This window comes from Homalodisca vitripennis, unplaced genomic scaffold (assembly GCF_021130785.1).
Source record: "Homalodisca vitripennis isolate AUS2020 unplaced genomic scaffold, UT_GWSS_2.1 ScUCBcl_496;HRSCAF=2622, whole genome shotgun sequence".
NCBI classification, from domain to species: Eukaryota; Metazoa; Arthropoda; class Insecta; order Hemiptera; family Cicadellidae; genus Homalodisca; species Homalodisca vitripennis.
Genome location: NW_025776608.1, coordinates 92,390 through 107,825, shown reverse-complemented (window position 1 = coordinate 107,825; position 15,436 = coordinate 92,390). Strand labels below are relative to the sequence as shown.

The following is a 15,436-nucleotide window of genomic DNA, read 5'->3' as shown; positions in this document are numbered from 1 at the left end:
AGCTTGAAACTTAAAGAGAGGAGTGTACTGACTTCTAACATTTAAAAATGGGTAATTATCGCAAGTATTTTATATTATTCGTGCCATTCGTTATGTGTCATGTAATAGTCTTCGCTAAGGGTGCATGCGAAATTTCAACTCATAGCTCATTTAATTTTTGAGATGACCTGCGGACAGATACACAGACAATTATACGTAAATTAATTCTTACATTCACGGGGAAAAAGAGAAATCGTGTGCGCTTACTAAGTGATTAGCTTGCTCAGACTAATTCCAAGGTTGGACAAACACCATCATATAATTCATTGTTATATATGTAGAAATGTCATGCATGTCATATTATATTGGCAATAAGTTTAACATAAGCTATATTCCTCTCAGACAATATTGACAAGTCAAATGATCTAACTGCTAAGTTGAGAGAAGAATATGCTGCCATGAGGAAAGAGAACGAGCATTTGCAGGAACAGAATAAAAAACTGAATGAAACTGTGACTGATTTAAGAATCAGAGTTAGAAACCTTGAACGGTACACTCGAAAAAATAATATAGAGATCAGTGGAATACCCCCGACACCTAACGAGAACAGCCTTAATCCGCTAAAGGACGTAGGGAGAGCTATGGGACAGGAACTAGTGGAAGCCCAGGTGTCAGCGGTGCACAGAGTTCCAACCTACAAGGCCGACAGGACGCCCTCCATCGTGGTCCAATTTACGGGAAGGATGCAGCGAGATGCCTGGATCACAGCTTTCAAAAAGAAGAAAACCCTGACGGCATCAAAGATTAACCCTATCTTCCCTAAACAGCAAGCCGTATACGAGAATGAACACCTGTCACCAGAAAACAAACAGTTACTAGGCCAACTTAAGAAGAAATGCAATGAAAAAAATCTGAAGTTTTTTTTAGGTGAAGGAAGGGAAGTTCTTCGTGAGAAAAAAAGGAGGGGGGAAAATGCCACAAGGTAAATAACATTGAAGACATTGAAGTATTATTTAAATAGGCTATAGGCAAATTCATAGTAACATGTTTGTTTATCTTTTCTTTAAATTAAATTTTAAGTTGTTAGTTTGTAACGGAGTAAAACAAATTGTACTATGGTAATTTTTGAAGGATTTACCCAAAATTACGATAGCCTAAATTGTAGTTTTTTTAATTCCCCAATGAACTTTAAAATATAACTTTCATTCATGTAAGTATAATAAGTATAAGAAGAAACTTTGATTCCCAACTCGTTGAGCTAAGCCAATTAAACACAAAAATAGATTTTATAATTCTATTGGAAATATTGATTTAAAGTTAGAAATTAATGTTTTTCGAAATTCCGGGATATAATGTTAAAGCGAAGTGTAACGACACTTACAGGGCCGGAGGAGTGTTGTGTTTTTGTAACGAAAATGTTAATGTTAGGGAAGTGGAGTGTACAATGACAACTGTGGATTGCCTTTTACTTAACGTCAAACTTGAAAATAATTATTTCAACATATTTTGTATATATCGATTACACGAAATTTCTGAGTATAATTTTAGGTGAATTGGAAACCTAACTTTTAAATATAACTAATAATACAATTTTCATTGGCGATGCAAACTTATATATTCTAAAAGATCTTCCTTGTGTGCATAGGTATATAAACCTAACGTCGAATAATGGTTTCATATCGGTGATAAATAATCCTACAAGAATTACTCTGCAAAGCTCCACATTTGTGGACCATATTTTTATAAGGTTCGAAAATATAAACTTATTCAATAGTGCCATTTTTGACATAGGTTTAAGAGACCACTGCACTGTTGCGCTTAAGTTGAAGCCTACCGTTATAAAAAATGTGAAAACCGAATCATTTAATAATAAAAATAAAGAAATATAATAAATAAAAATAGAATCATTTATGATCTGGAAAAAATTTAACTTGAAATAGAACTTTTTGATTGGAAGGAAATTTTAACTTCAACTGATGTAAATCATTGCTACAATGAAATTTATAAATATATTAACTAATATTGTGCAACGTAATAAAATTGAAATTTATATTTCAAACCGTTTATGGAAAGCAAAACTTGTTAGTCCTTGGATAAACGTTAGGATTTTAAGTAGAATAAAAAAATAAACATGCTATATAAATTATATATAAAAAGACCATGTGACAATAACTTTAAGAAATACTTTGATCGATATATGTCACATTTAAAATCTGATATTGAAAAAACTAAAAATAATGTTTACTCGAGGTTAATAGGCAGTAGTGGAGGTGATACCAATCAGCAGTGGAGGGTTGTAAATAAGTTAACAGGTGCTATAGGAAACAAAAAGTCTGATAAGGTAGTACTGGAAGATGGTTCAGTCATTAAATACCCGCTGTTGATTGCAAATGAAATCAATTCTTATCTGGCTAATGTTTCTATTGTTGCTGATAACATTATCGGTAACGACCCTGCTTTGAATGTAAGCTTTGTCAACCAAATGCAATCATTTTTTGTTTCTCCAGTTGACAAAACAGAATTAGAGAATGTTATCAGGAAACTAAAAAACAAAAAGTCCACTGGATATGACGGTATTAATGTCGAGCTTGTAAAGAAGATTGCTATAAATATTTCACATATTCTCGTACATATAATTAATTTGAGCTTTTTGACAGGTATTTTTCCTGATAGTCTAAGGGGAGGCGGTTACCCCCAGAAAAATATTTTTTTCACATTTTTTTTTTATTTTTTTAAAATGTTAAGCGGCTTTTTCTGCACACAATGATATATAATACATGTATATTTGAAAATTGTAAACCTACAGAAAAAAAGTTTTAAAATATGCTTACATCATGTTTCAGGAAGAAATTTGTGACAGCGCTTGCGTTTATTCACACATGTACTATTATACATATGACCTTTTATTTTTGTGTGCTATAATTTGCTTTTGTTGTGTTGGCAGGCCTGAACTAACTTCTATTTCATCAGCTTTTGAGTTCTGCTTCTGACTTTATACTGTTTGTTTATTGTTTTGCTTAGTGTTTTGGTGCTTTGTGAAGTGATATAGTGAGTGTTAGTTAGTAATTTATATTTATTATTGCTAACAAGATTGTTTATGTATAAATATGCCTCGTGTTAAAAGTAGTTATGCTAAACCCGTAAAGGAGTTGGTGGTAGGAAAAGAAAACCAGCCAGTCCTAACCCTAATGAGATGTCAAAAGATGAGTCTACCCCTAGGCCTGAAATGTCAACACAATCTCAGTCAAGCTCTTCAAAGAAAATAAACATAGATAAGTATGAGATGTTTAATTGTGATGAAAACTATGACAATGAAATTATTAACATGCAAATTTTATCAGATCAACTTTTTAGTTCATCACTTTGTAAAAATTGCAAGAAAAGTGGTTTACAAGTGCGTGCTGCTCAACATTTTGGCCTGGCTTTTGAGATGGAGATTTATTGTTGCCATTGTAAATATGTACATAAATTTAATAGTTCTAGGAATATTAATTTAGAAAAAAAGACTCTATTTGATGTAAATATTAGACTAGTGTATGGACTGAGGTCTATCGGGAAAGGTATGGCTGCAGGCAAAATGTTATGTGGCGTAATGAATCTTCCGCAACCTCCAAAAAAAACCGTTTCGATATAATAAATTTTTAAAAGACAAGGCTAAACAGGTAATGGATGAATCCATGAAAACTGCTGTGGATGAGGCTGTTGAGGAAAATAAAACCTTAGGTAAGAACGAACGCGACTTAAAAGTAGGTATTGATGGCACTTGGCAACGGCATGGCTTTAGCTCTCTAAACGGAATTGTTACTTGTACAAGTGTTGACACAGGAAAAGTTATGGACATAGAAGTGTTATCTAAATTTTGTAATTGTTTGGACAAACAACAACATGAGGCTATTTGTTCGGCAAATTATCAAGGCTCGAGCGGAGGTATGGAGTCAGCTGGAGCCTTAGCTATTTTTCACCGATCAGTAAATAAGTATAATGTTAGGTACTTAGAGTATTTAGGTGATGGAGATACAAATAGTTTCAAAACTATTGCAGACAGTAAACCTTATGGTGAAGTGGAAATACAGAAACTGGAGTGTATAGGCCATATTCAAAAGAGAATGGGGTCTAGGCTAAGGAAACTAAAAAGAGACTCAAAAGGCGTAACACTTTCTGATGGCGGCAAACTAGGTGGAAAGAATAGACTAACAGATGGCATAATTGATCAATTGCAAACCTATTATGGAAATGCTATTAGGAAAAATACTGATAACCTACAGAACATGAAGGCAGCGGTTTGGGCCATATATTTTCATAAACTTTCGACGGACGACAATCCTCAGCATGGCCTTTGCCCGTCAGGAGAAAATACATGGTGTAAATACAACAAGGCAAAGCACACTAAAGAGCCATATTCTCATAAGAACAGCATTCCTTCAGCTATAATGTTAGCCTTGAAACCAATCTTTCAGGCTTTAGCAAATCCTGACCTTCTTCGAAAATGTTTACACGGTAAGACGCAGAATGTCAATGAAAGCATCAATAATGTCATCTGGTCTAGAGTGCCAAAAAAAGATTTTGTGACATTGAACACACTTGAGTTTGGTGCTTATGATGCTATTTCTACTTTTAATGATGGCAACATAGCAAAATGCAAAATGCTTAGAGCAGTAGGCATTGAACCTTGCAAGAGGACAATTGACGCAATGAAAAGTTTTGACTACGAGCGAGTGCGACGAGCAAAATTGTGCGATAAGTGACTTTCAAAGACAAGCAAGGAGACAAACCAGGAATTTAAAAAGAAGGATTGAGGAGGATTTTGAAGAGGAGCCTGCATATGATCCAGGAATGCACTAATGCTACGGTAAATAAATTGCATGTTTTTTTCTATAATTTTGTTATTGTTTACTCTATTTGTGGCTGGGTATAAGTTCTATTTCATAATTTTCTCTGTTATTTCTCTTATAAATGTATTCTAAACTCAAAAATGTTTGAAATAATATAGCCTAATTAATTTTTTTTGTATTATCTTTCACTCCGTTATGACTATATGCCTAACCCGCATCGCGTTACTTTTGATATACAAATTTTCCAATATAGATAATTCTAAATATTAAAAGCATATATAGCCTATTCTATTAATATAAAGATCACATTTAATTATAAAAACCAATTACATATCATATATAGGTAAAAATATTATATAACATAGCTAAATAGGTCATTATATTCGTTTTTTGCGATTTCCCGCAAATTTACTTTTTTACAGTTTTTGCACACAAAGGTACACGTTTCTCAGAAAACTACTTGGACAATCAACTTGAAACTTTTACACACATTTATATAGGTATTTTGGCACCTACTGAGTTTTTTTGAGATGCCTCCTATTATAATTAGGTACCTAAAAAAAATATTCTAAATTCCAAGTTTGATATTTCAATATGGGTTTGAAAAAAAAATCATAAAAAATTTATTTTTTAAGATACAAGCACCAAAAAAACTCAGTAGTTGCTTAAATACCTATATATGTTGTATAAAAAAAATTTAGGTTGATTGGTCCATTAGTTTCTGAGATAATGGTACCTATGTTAACATTACAAAGATAGGGGTACCGCCTCCCCTTAAAAATAGTATAATTGTACCTATTTTCAAAAAAGCAAACAATTTTAGTATAGAACAAATTCGTCAAATTAGCCTACTCTCAGTTTTTTTTTTCAAAAATAATAGAAAAATATATGAAATCAAGATTGATGATTTTTTTTTAATTACAAATTTTCAGTTCAAAAACCTATTTGGTTTTACTGCGGGAATAGGGACGAAAGATGCTTTGGTGCAAAGGCATTCGACCTAGTCAACCATAATATTCTATTTAAAAAAATTGAGGCAGCTGGAATCAGAGGCGTAGCTCTCCAGTGGTTTAAAAAGCTTTTTAATCGGCCGGGTCCAGCAAATGAGAGTGGACAATCACTTGAGTGCGCCTCTTTTACTGTAAAGGCCGGAGTCCTACAAGGCTCAGTCATCCCGGCTAATTTGTTTTGTTATTTTTATTAATGATTTGTTAAAACAAAATTTTAATGGCACAATCAGTGCCTTTGCTGACGATGTTGCTTATTTATATTCAGATACATGTAGGAATAACTTATGGTAAAAAATAAATAATGATCTTAGACTGTTAGAGCCTTGGTCTAATAAAAATAAAATTTTAATAAATGTAAATAAGACTAAGTTTATAAATTTTGATTTTAAGGGCTTTGGTTTTGACGTGCCTGTGAAGTATCACGAAGAAACTTCTACAACCTTTATTACAAGTAAATGTATTGAATTAGAAGAGGTGAATTTTTAAAGTATTTAGGTGTATTTTTTGACCAGAAAATAAATTGTAAAAACACATATCTTTCATCCAAAATAAAATTAGAAGTAATGTTAGGAAGTTTTATTTTTTGAGAAATTTTTGTGACAAAAAGCTGTTACGTACTCTGTATTATGCACTAATTTACTCTAGATTACAGTACGGTATTTTATGCTGGGGAGCAGCTCCAAAAACAAAAACAGACGATATTAGAGTAACACAAAACACTTTTATACGTTTAATCTCAAGAAAAAAAAGGCGAGACTCTTCTTATCCTCTTTACCAACAATTAAAAACTTTTCCCATACAATATATTTTTATTTATAAAGTATTAAGATTATTTTTTATAAGAAGTGGAAATAACATTGAACAACAAAAACAATACGTCACAAGAAATTTGCAAAGAGGTCTTATCCAAAAACCCAAAGTTAATAAACTAGCTTTCAGGCGTTCGTTTTCCTACATGGGTCCACATTTGTTTAATCAAACTCCAAATAAAATTAAAAAAATTAAAACCATAAATTCTTTTTGTAATGCTATAACTAATTGGTTATTTATTCAAAATGAACAGATAGATATTATACACAACAGATTAGTCTAAAATATTCTTAACTGAATTCTTTCTTTTTCTCCTATGCAAACTAAAATACGTCCCCTTTATAGACAATTATTTTATTTTATTGCATTATCTATCATTAGTAACAAATATAACAAAACATTTTGTAGAATCTTAATATTATATCCAGTAGTCTAAAATGTTAAGATAATATTGTCATTATACAAATTGTATTTTTTAAATAGATGATTTAAAGTCTTCAATATATAAGTCTTTTATGTATATTTAAACATTGTATGTAAGAATAAGATTGACTAGAGTTTAAATTAATTAAGTTGTGCTATTATTAACGTTCATGTATTTTTATATTAACGTTGATTTTAGTTAAATATAGTGAGAAACTTTCAATATACCGCAGTGATCTGAACATCAAGTCCTTTTCAGAGAAAACCGGACTTTTATCACACCTTTCCTTGTTTATTGTTTAGTTTTATCTAACCACGCAACTTGTTAATGTAGTTAGATTATATTCCTTAATAGTCTTGTTTGTAAAGTTTATATTTTTTCGGAATAAATCTCATTATCTCATTATCTCATATCATAACTTGTTTTACTCTATGAATAAAAGTGTCAGTGAAATTTCAAATGATAGTTTACAGTTTATTAACATATGTCTTAATTAATGTATTTTTATGTTTCTATCATGATTATATACAACAGCCTAAAATATTTGCTAACTCTCAGTCAGATCCGTTTGATTCCCATGCACTAATATCAAATACAGTAACGCAACTATGGTTGGAAGAGCTGCTTCTATCTGAGTGTTGAGTTTAGCTCCAGTTTACCTTCCTATCACGTGCATCAAACTGAAATAAACCATGCTACACAAGAACAAATTTTACGTGCAAGAAAATCTTTCAAACATTACACAGGTATGGTGAGAAGGGTGGTTCAGTGAGGAAGGCAGTGAATGTGTCAAACAATGCGGGGGTTTCGTTTTAACTTTTTTCGTTTTCATCCCCGAATATATTTTTATTCCTTTAGACGAACATAAATCGAGATGTAAGAAGTCTGCAAGAGCATCACATTGTATACGCTGCACTAAGAGGAAGTTGAACTGGAGCTAAACTCAACATACACCTTGAATCAGCGCTTCCCACCATATCCGTGTTATGGAAGACTAGGTAGCTCCATTGTGCTTTTGGATCGTGTCAGTCAACATCGTAGTGCACTCAGTTGTGCACCTGATGAGACATGAGGAAACAGAGTGCGTTATGAAAGTAATGTGCATTTTCTAAAAAGCAAAAAATATTTAATCATGCGATTGGAACAAATGAACAAAATACTTAATCATATTCCCCTTTTGCATCAATGCCTGCGTAGACAATTCTACCGCGCTTGGAAAGCACCCTGGAACTCCTCGACTGGAATGCCTCTCAGGAGCCTAATAGCTACAGCTAGGATGTTTACCACCAACTCCCATTGCAATCCGTTCAGCTATTTTTTCAGTCGGTGGAAAAGAAATAACACGGAGCTATGTTAGGGCCGTAAGGAGGCTGGGGCTCTACGGGGTCTTCTTTCTGGGTGAGGTAGTTGGTGACGACGAAGGCCGTGTGGTTGGGGGCATTTTCATGGTTGAGCTTGAAGATGACTTTAATATCAGCCCGGAGGCAGGCGATCCGGCGGTTAAGTCTCAAGCACCTCCAGATAAAAGACTGGGTTGACAGTTTTTTCATGCGGTAAAAACTCAAAATGGACCATCCCTTAAACGTCATACAGGTAGATTACGATCATCATTGTTTGATACGAGACTTTTTTAAGTGCATCTTTTTAGGAGTGTATTGTGTGTGCTACTCAGAGCTCTACCTACTTTCACCTTCACATGGACAAGGTGTGTGGGGAAATTATGCAGTGGCATATTTGTATTACGTAGACTCTCCAGTTTTTCTAGTACTGAAATTCTTCTGGCTGGCTATTATGGGTGCATTTACCCACATCTTGCTTATGGACTTCCAATATAGGGCTCTGAAAACACAGATACCCTATACATCTTTCGTTTGCAGAAGAAATCTCTAAGGATTGTATTAGGGCTGGCAAGAAGTCAATCATGCAGGGGTTTTTTCCGATCAAACAAAATTCTTACATTCCCAAGCCTATACATACTCGAAACCTTAACCTTCTTTAAGAAAAATATGCACATTTTTACCTCTGATTCTCCTACTCATTACAACTTAAGAAACTCCATCTGTATACCTGTACCAAAACACCGTACCTCATTTTTTGAAAACCAGTTATATTTTTTCAGCAATCAAATTATTTAATAGTCTCCCACTGGAAATAAAAGCAGAAACTGTTGTTAGCAAATTTAGAAAAAGACTTAAGTGTTTTTTGATTGATGGAGAGTTTTTACTCTGTAAGAGATTATCTAATGTACAAATAAGATGTTTAGTTATTTTATATTTTGTTTTTATTATTATTGTAAATTATTGACCATTGTCATGCAATGTTAATTGCTAATTGACAAATAAACACTTTGACTTTGACTTTGACTTTGACTTTGACCTTTTGGAGTCTGGATGAAATATGTACTGATGCAGTTGTATAAATCGAATTTCTATCGAAGACGTGTGCTAAGGTTGTTCAGGCAATGGTTCACTCACGCAGGGTGCACTGTCTATTTTTAAGTTTAGCTGACGCGTTATTCTCCAAAATGACTTATTCTATCTCTTTATGAAACAGGAAATTAATCATTATCAATTACAAAGAGAAATTGTAATATTTAAAAATAGTATTGGAATCTAAATAGGCACTGTTAATAATGTATAATTTTAGTTGGTCCGTCATTATTTATTGAACTGTGAAAGAGAGCTCTGGTGTAAATTTCAGTAACTAATAGAATGAGTTAAAACTTCTAGAACATATTTTTTATGTCACAATTTTTTAGGACAGAGTTTTTAATTATTAAACTATAACAGTTAATCAAAAAATAGTTACTCTTGTTATATCTTAAATAAAAAGCATTGACTAATTTCAACTCATTACTATTATCCTGCTTACTATCAATGCTAGAAAGGTTGCTGGAAAACACAAGTAAGGAAATGTTTCTCATCAACAGCTATACTGTATATATTTTTGATAAAACTACGTGAAAAATTCCCTGCCCCAGGAGCTGAGATCACCCGGATTGCCATCCACTACAGCGGAGCCGAACTGGAGATTGCCTCCGTCTACAATCCACCTAGAAACACGCTGCAAACTCGCTGCCATGATGCCCTGCTGCGTCCTGGTTCCCCTGCACTTGTTGCTGGGGACCTGAATGCAAAGCATCTGGACTGGGGAACACCAGCTCCAACGGCAGAAGTCTCCACCGTCACCTGGATAACCGACTCCACATCCAACTACTGACACCTGAAGAGCCCACGCACTACAATCACAATGGACGGCACCTCCCGGACATACTGGAAATCGGTCTAGCTGGCTCGCTGGACGGACACATCGAGGTGTTTGCAGTGTCTGATCTCTCGTCAGACCACGTGCCAGTTGTCTTCGACCTCTTGGACGACGGAGCGCCATCATATCCTCCTGCTCGTCCCACCAAGATCAACTGGCACCGCTTTGCAAACCACCTCGCTGACAGACATCGGCCACCACCAACTCCTGCCGAGTCACCGGACCAGCTAGACCGACAAGGACGCGACTTGACTTCCATCCTCCAAGAAGCTATGACGGCCTCGTCATCTCCTCTCTCCCGGACTGACATCACTCCACCTCTACCCGAGGAGTTGAGAGAGGAGATTCGCCTTCGTCACAGACTGCGAAGGGAGTACTAGCAGTTCCGATTTCCCCACGCCAAGCAGACCTTCAACCGCCAGGCCAGGAAGTGCTCTCGTCTCCTGGCTGAACACAGAGCGGCTGCGTGGGATGACTTTGTGGAACGTCAAGCTGACGGTGGTGTCGGCGGCATCTGGAAAGTCTCCAGGGCACTTCGAGGGGAGAAGAAGACCAACCGACCACTTCATGGACAGCGTGGTATTGTCTACTCCCCTGGAGATTGAGCAGAGGCCTTCGCCGACACCATGGAAGGCCAATTCTCCCCACACGCGGATGTCTACAACGAGGACACGTGCGAAATGATTGAAAACTTCCTGGAGGAATACCAACCTGACGAAGACGACCTACTGCCCACTGTAACTACACTTGAAGTGCAAGACCACATTCGCCGCCTTTGCCCGAAGAAGGCCCCTGGCCCGGACTCCTTAGGAACTCCAGCATTGAAGAACCTGCCGGCTTGGGTGATCGTCACGATCACCTGCATCTTCAATTCATGCCTACCCCTGGCTCACTTCCCGATCACCTGGAAGGATGCCAAGGTGATCATGATACCCAAGCCCGGCAAGGACCCTCTCTTCCCGGAGAACCACAGGCCGATCTCCCTCCTGCCTGTGCTCTCCAAGATTCTGGAGAAGATCGTCTTGGCGAGATTCCCTGAGGAGTTCTTCACGTCTATCAGGACAGAACAATTCGGCTTCCGCACTGGCCACTCCACCACCTTTCAGCTTCGCAGAGTCCTGAACAACATCACCGGAGCTGTAGGAAGGAAGCACCACTTCACTTTGGTCCTGATAGGCGTGAGCAAAGCCTTCGACAAGGTGTGGCACGAGGGACTGCTCTTCAAGCTGTCATCGTCTCCATTGCCTGGCAGGATTTTCCGGCTGCTCCGCAGCTATCTCCACCTCCGGACCTTCTCCGTCAGCGTTGCCCGATCCTCCTCCACGGCCCGACCAGTGACATCTGGTGTGCCACAGGGATCAGTCCTCGGCCCGATCCTGTACCTGTGGTACACAAACGACTTTCCGGTCGCTCCAAGAGTGCAGCTCTCCCTGTACGCGGACGATGCGCTTCTCACGGCCACTTCTGCCAACCTGAGGATGTCTGGGTTCTACATCCAGGGGCAGCTGCACCTACTGGAGCCCTTGTTGACCAAGTGGAGGATCAAGTTCAACGTTGACAAATGTGAAGCCATAAACTTCACGAGAACAAGGAGACAAGCGGACGGCCGTCACCTGTCACTCAACGGTGACGACATACCTTGGAAGACTTCATTCAAGTACCTGGGGTACTCTTGGACTCCAAGCTGACCTTCACACCCTACGTCAAGAGGATCTATGGCCAAGCGAGGAAGGACTTCGGCAGCATCGGTCCCCTGCTCAACTCCACGAAGTTACCGACCAGGACGAAGGTCCTGCTCTACACTGCTCTGACACGACCAGTGCTCACATATGCGGCCCCAGCATGGTACCACCTCACCTGCAAGACCGCAAGGAGGCAGTTGCTCGCTGTCCAGAGCGTGTGTCTCCGGCGGGCCACTGGGTCGCCCTGGTTCGTGAGGAACACCGTAGTCAGGGCTTCGTCCAACGTCCCTACCATCAGGAGCTTCGTAGAAGGCCTGACATCGAGCCTTGAGGAAGCTGCAGAGTCCTCACCGTGGGATCACATCCGTGAGCTTTGCGCCCAGGAGGTCCCCCAACCGCGTCTTCCTATGGATGACTGATTACATCGACCACAACTTCGACTGCACCACGACACTTCACCCCACTGACAGGTAGCGAAAGCTACTAGGGCTATGACCCTCGAGACACAAGGCAAAAGCCTAACCGGCAGAGGCCTTGAAAGATGTGGGGGATCCACCCACCCCCACAGTCACAGCGACTTGACTTGACTTGACTCCAATATATGTTAGTGTCCTATTGGTATGAAATATTGTAAACTGATTCTCCCTTTACTATTTTGGTACTAAGTGGATTATACATAGCACCAAACACAAACTAGAAGCTTTTACACAAAACATAACAATGAAGTGTAATAAGTATATTTATTTAATTAGTACTTGTTATAGCACTCATATGAACTATTCTGTTGTTTTGTTCTGTAAATAATACTCGTTAAAAAAGGGTGTAAACTGCTTTATGTGACGAGAAATAGTGAGTAAATCTATGATTTATATTGAATTAAAGTAACTCATCCTTGTAAGTCCTGGTCCTCGTTCTTCTTCTGTCAATCACAGCGTGTTCCTGGTGCTATTTCTGTGACTAACTGTCAATTGAGCGAAGTTTGCAAAATGCATCGAAATATCACTTTAGAATGATTTAAAAACATTATATTATAAATGCCATTTTGTTTCCACGGATATAAAATAATATTTGGTGTAAACTGCTGCTTACGTTACACCTGTCCCTTATATTGCTGACGTCATGACTATTAATAACAGTAGTAGGGTTGTCGCGTTGGTTTAATTTAATTTCTATCCTCATAACATATTTGACATCTATTACATTCCTGTACTTTAACAATTTATGATTTTATTAATATAAATACGTTACGACTGTCAAATATTATGTTATTTTGAATATAAAAAGATAAACTATGACACATATTTAAATATAGATGCGGTATTGCTTTTTAGAACTATAACTGAGTTTAAATGTAAGGGAGCTGTTCTACACATTGGTTGGGCTTGATGAGAACTTTGATTATATCCACACAGAACGCAAAGGCTTTAACTACATATATACCCTATATAATAAAACTTTGACATATTTTAAATTTAGAGTATTCAGCTAATCTTGACTCTCGGATAGATAATAAAATAAAAGACAATAATAGTTTTTATAATAAATAATTTACGAGTCTTTCTAAAGTATGGTGGGGTCATAAATTTACTGTAACATTATGTATACACTACTTTTTAAACACTAAACATAAAAGTAATCAATTTACAAATTCTGTATTCCACAAATGACTTTACAAGATAGAACTCATTAAATTTTAAGAATACCAATAAAAGCTATACAGGTTTTACAATAATTAGTTAATTATAAATAATCTTGTTATTACGATTAAGTACTATATACTGTTACTAATGTATTCAATAGTTTTGTATACAACTATCAAATAGCTCAACCAATATGTTATTCTCTTTATATAAAATAAAAAGGCAATGAGACCATGTGTGGATAGAAAAAGCTAGAATTCAAAACAATACTCTTGACAAACTATTAATTAGAAAGCCAATTCCACATAACATTTTGACATTTAGAGAAGAACCCCTCTAGATATTATCGAAGGTTATAATATGTCAGTCACCCATTACCCATGGCTCTGCACACAATTTCCTATTTGATATCAGATACTTCATAGATATGTCTTTTTTCAATGGCTCCTAAAATTAAACACTCCTAAGATTAATAATTAACACCGGAAGATATTTCATTTTCCTGATTTCTAACTCAGACTCAAAGTCCAACGTCTTAGACCGATCGGGCATTGGCACTCCCAATCATTGATCTACTTTAAAATAACGATACTATGTTTAAATAGTAATGTTTTAGGATCTTGAAGTAATAACGCATGTATAGAATTGATTTAGATTAAGATTTTTTCAAATAGTTGTCTATACCATTTATGAACACCAAATTTAATCAATTACCCATGATGTAGTTGGAATTTTAAAGTTAGTCAGCTAGAATATACTAAATGAATTAATCTCTCTATATTTAGCTTATTACAATTTTTGAAAGATAGCTGTTAGACATAAGTAGCAAAATGCTTATTTTACATAAGTACTGATTTTTTATCAACTATTTAAAAACAGTCCCTATTACCTCCTGCATAAGCTAATCTTTCGAAAGTATTAAATCAACCCAAAACACAAGTTTATCATCATCAATCGGACCAGAGAAATAAATATCTTTATAAATGATATATTCTTCAAAAAACAAGAATGGATTCCAAACTTAATGATCAAAAAAATATAAAAATCTATTAAACGTGTTATTAATACACGTGAGGTTTTCTAGAGGTTGGTGTTGTGATTAATTGTCACTAAAAGAACGGTTTAAACAGCTTTGGGTGGCAAGATATAGTAAGAGCGAAAACTTTATTTCTTAATAATAGAATAAACTTGAAACTTATCATTATAGGTCCCGATCCTGGTCCTGCTTCTCTCCATCGCATCTTGTTCCTGGTGGTGGTTCACCGGCTTGCTGCGAGTTGACCTACTTTTGAACAAGAAAAGTGAACTACCCAACAAAATGAAAATACCACAAAGAAGGAAAATTTGTTTTTTCCATGGATTTTAATAAACATTACTTTAATATTTTTATCAGCCGAAGAGCTGTTCGCATGAATTAAAACAATTACACGCCTAAAAATCGATGACAGGAGTGATATAAAAATGGTTGAGAGCTTTCGTAAGTCAGGGGACCAAAAGATTGGAAGGCTAAAGAGGCAAGAATTTCAGATAATTCGGTATTAGTTTTAACCTACTGATCTAGGTATCATGGCTCTCATAGGTATGCAGCTTTCTGTAATCGTGAGTTTTGACATCATATATTTACCCACAAGCCAGTCGTTTTCAAATCTGAGTAATTTACAAATATGAAGGCACCAGTAGCTAGAATATCTTACAGAATAAATATAATATTAGACATTGGTAGTAATTGTTATAAATAAATTTCTTCCAGAAGTTGGGAATTCTAGTTAAGGTAATATGTCAGAGGCTAAGATAG

General features: G+C 36.2%; 1 protein-coding gene across 1 annotated transcript; it reads left to right on the top strand.

Annotated features, from left to right (window-relative positions):
* Window positions 1–437: 437 nt before the first annotated feature.
* LOC124370768 lies at window positions 438–965 on the top strand. The gene has a single exon (XM_046829068.1). The coding sequence runs from the start codon at window positions 438–440 to the stop codon at window positions 963–965; it is 528 nt and encodes a 175-aa protein (XP_046685024.1).
* The last annotated feature ends 14,471 nt before the right edge of the window (window positions 966–15,436 follow it).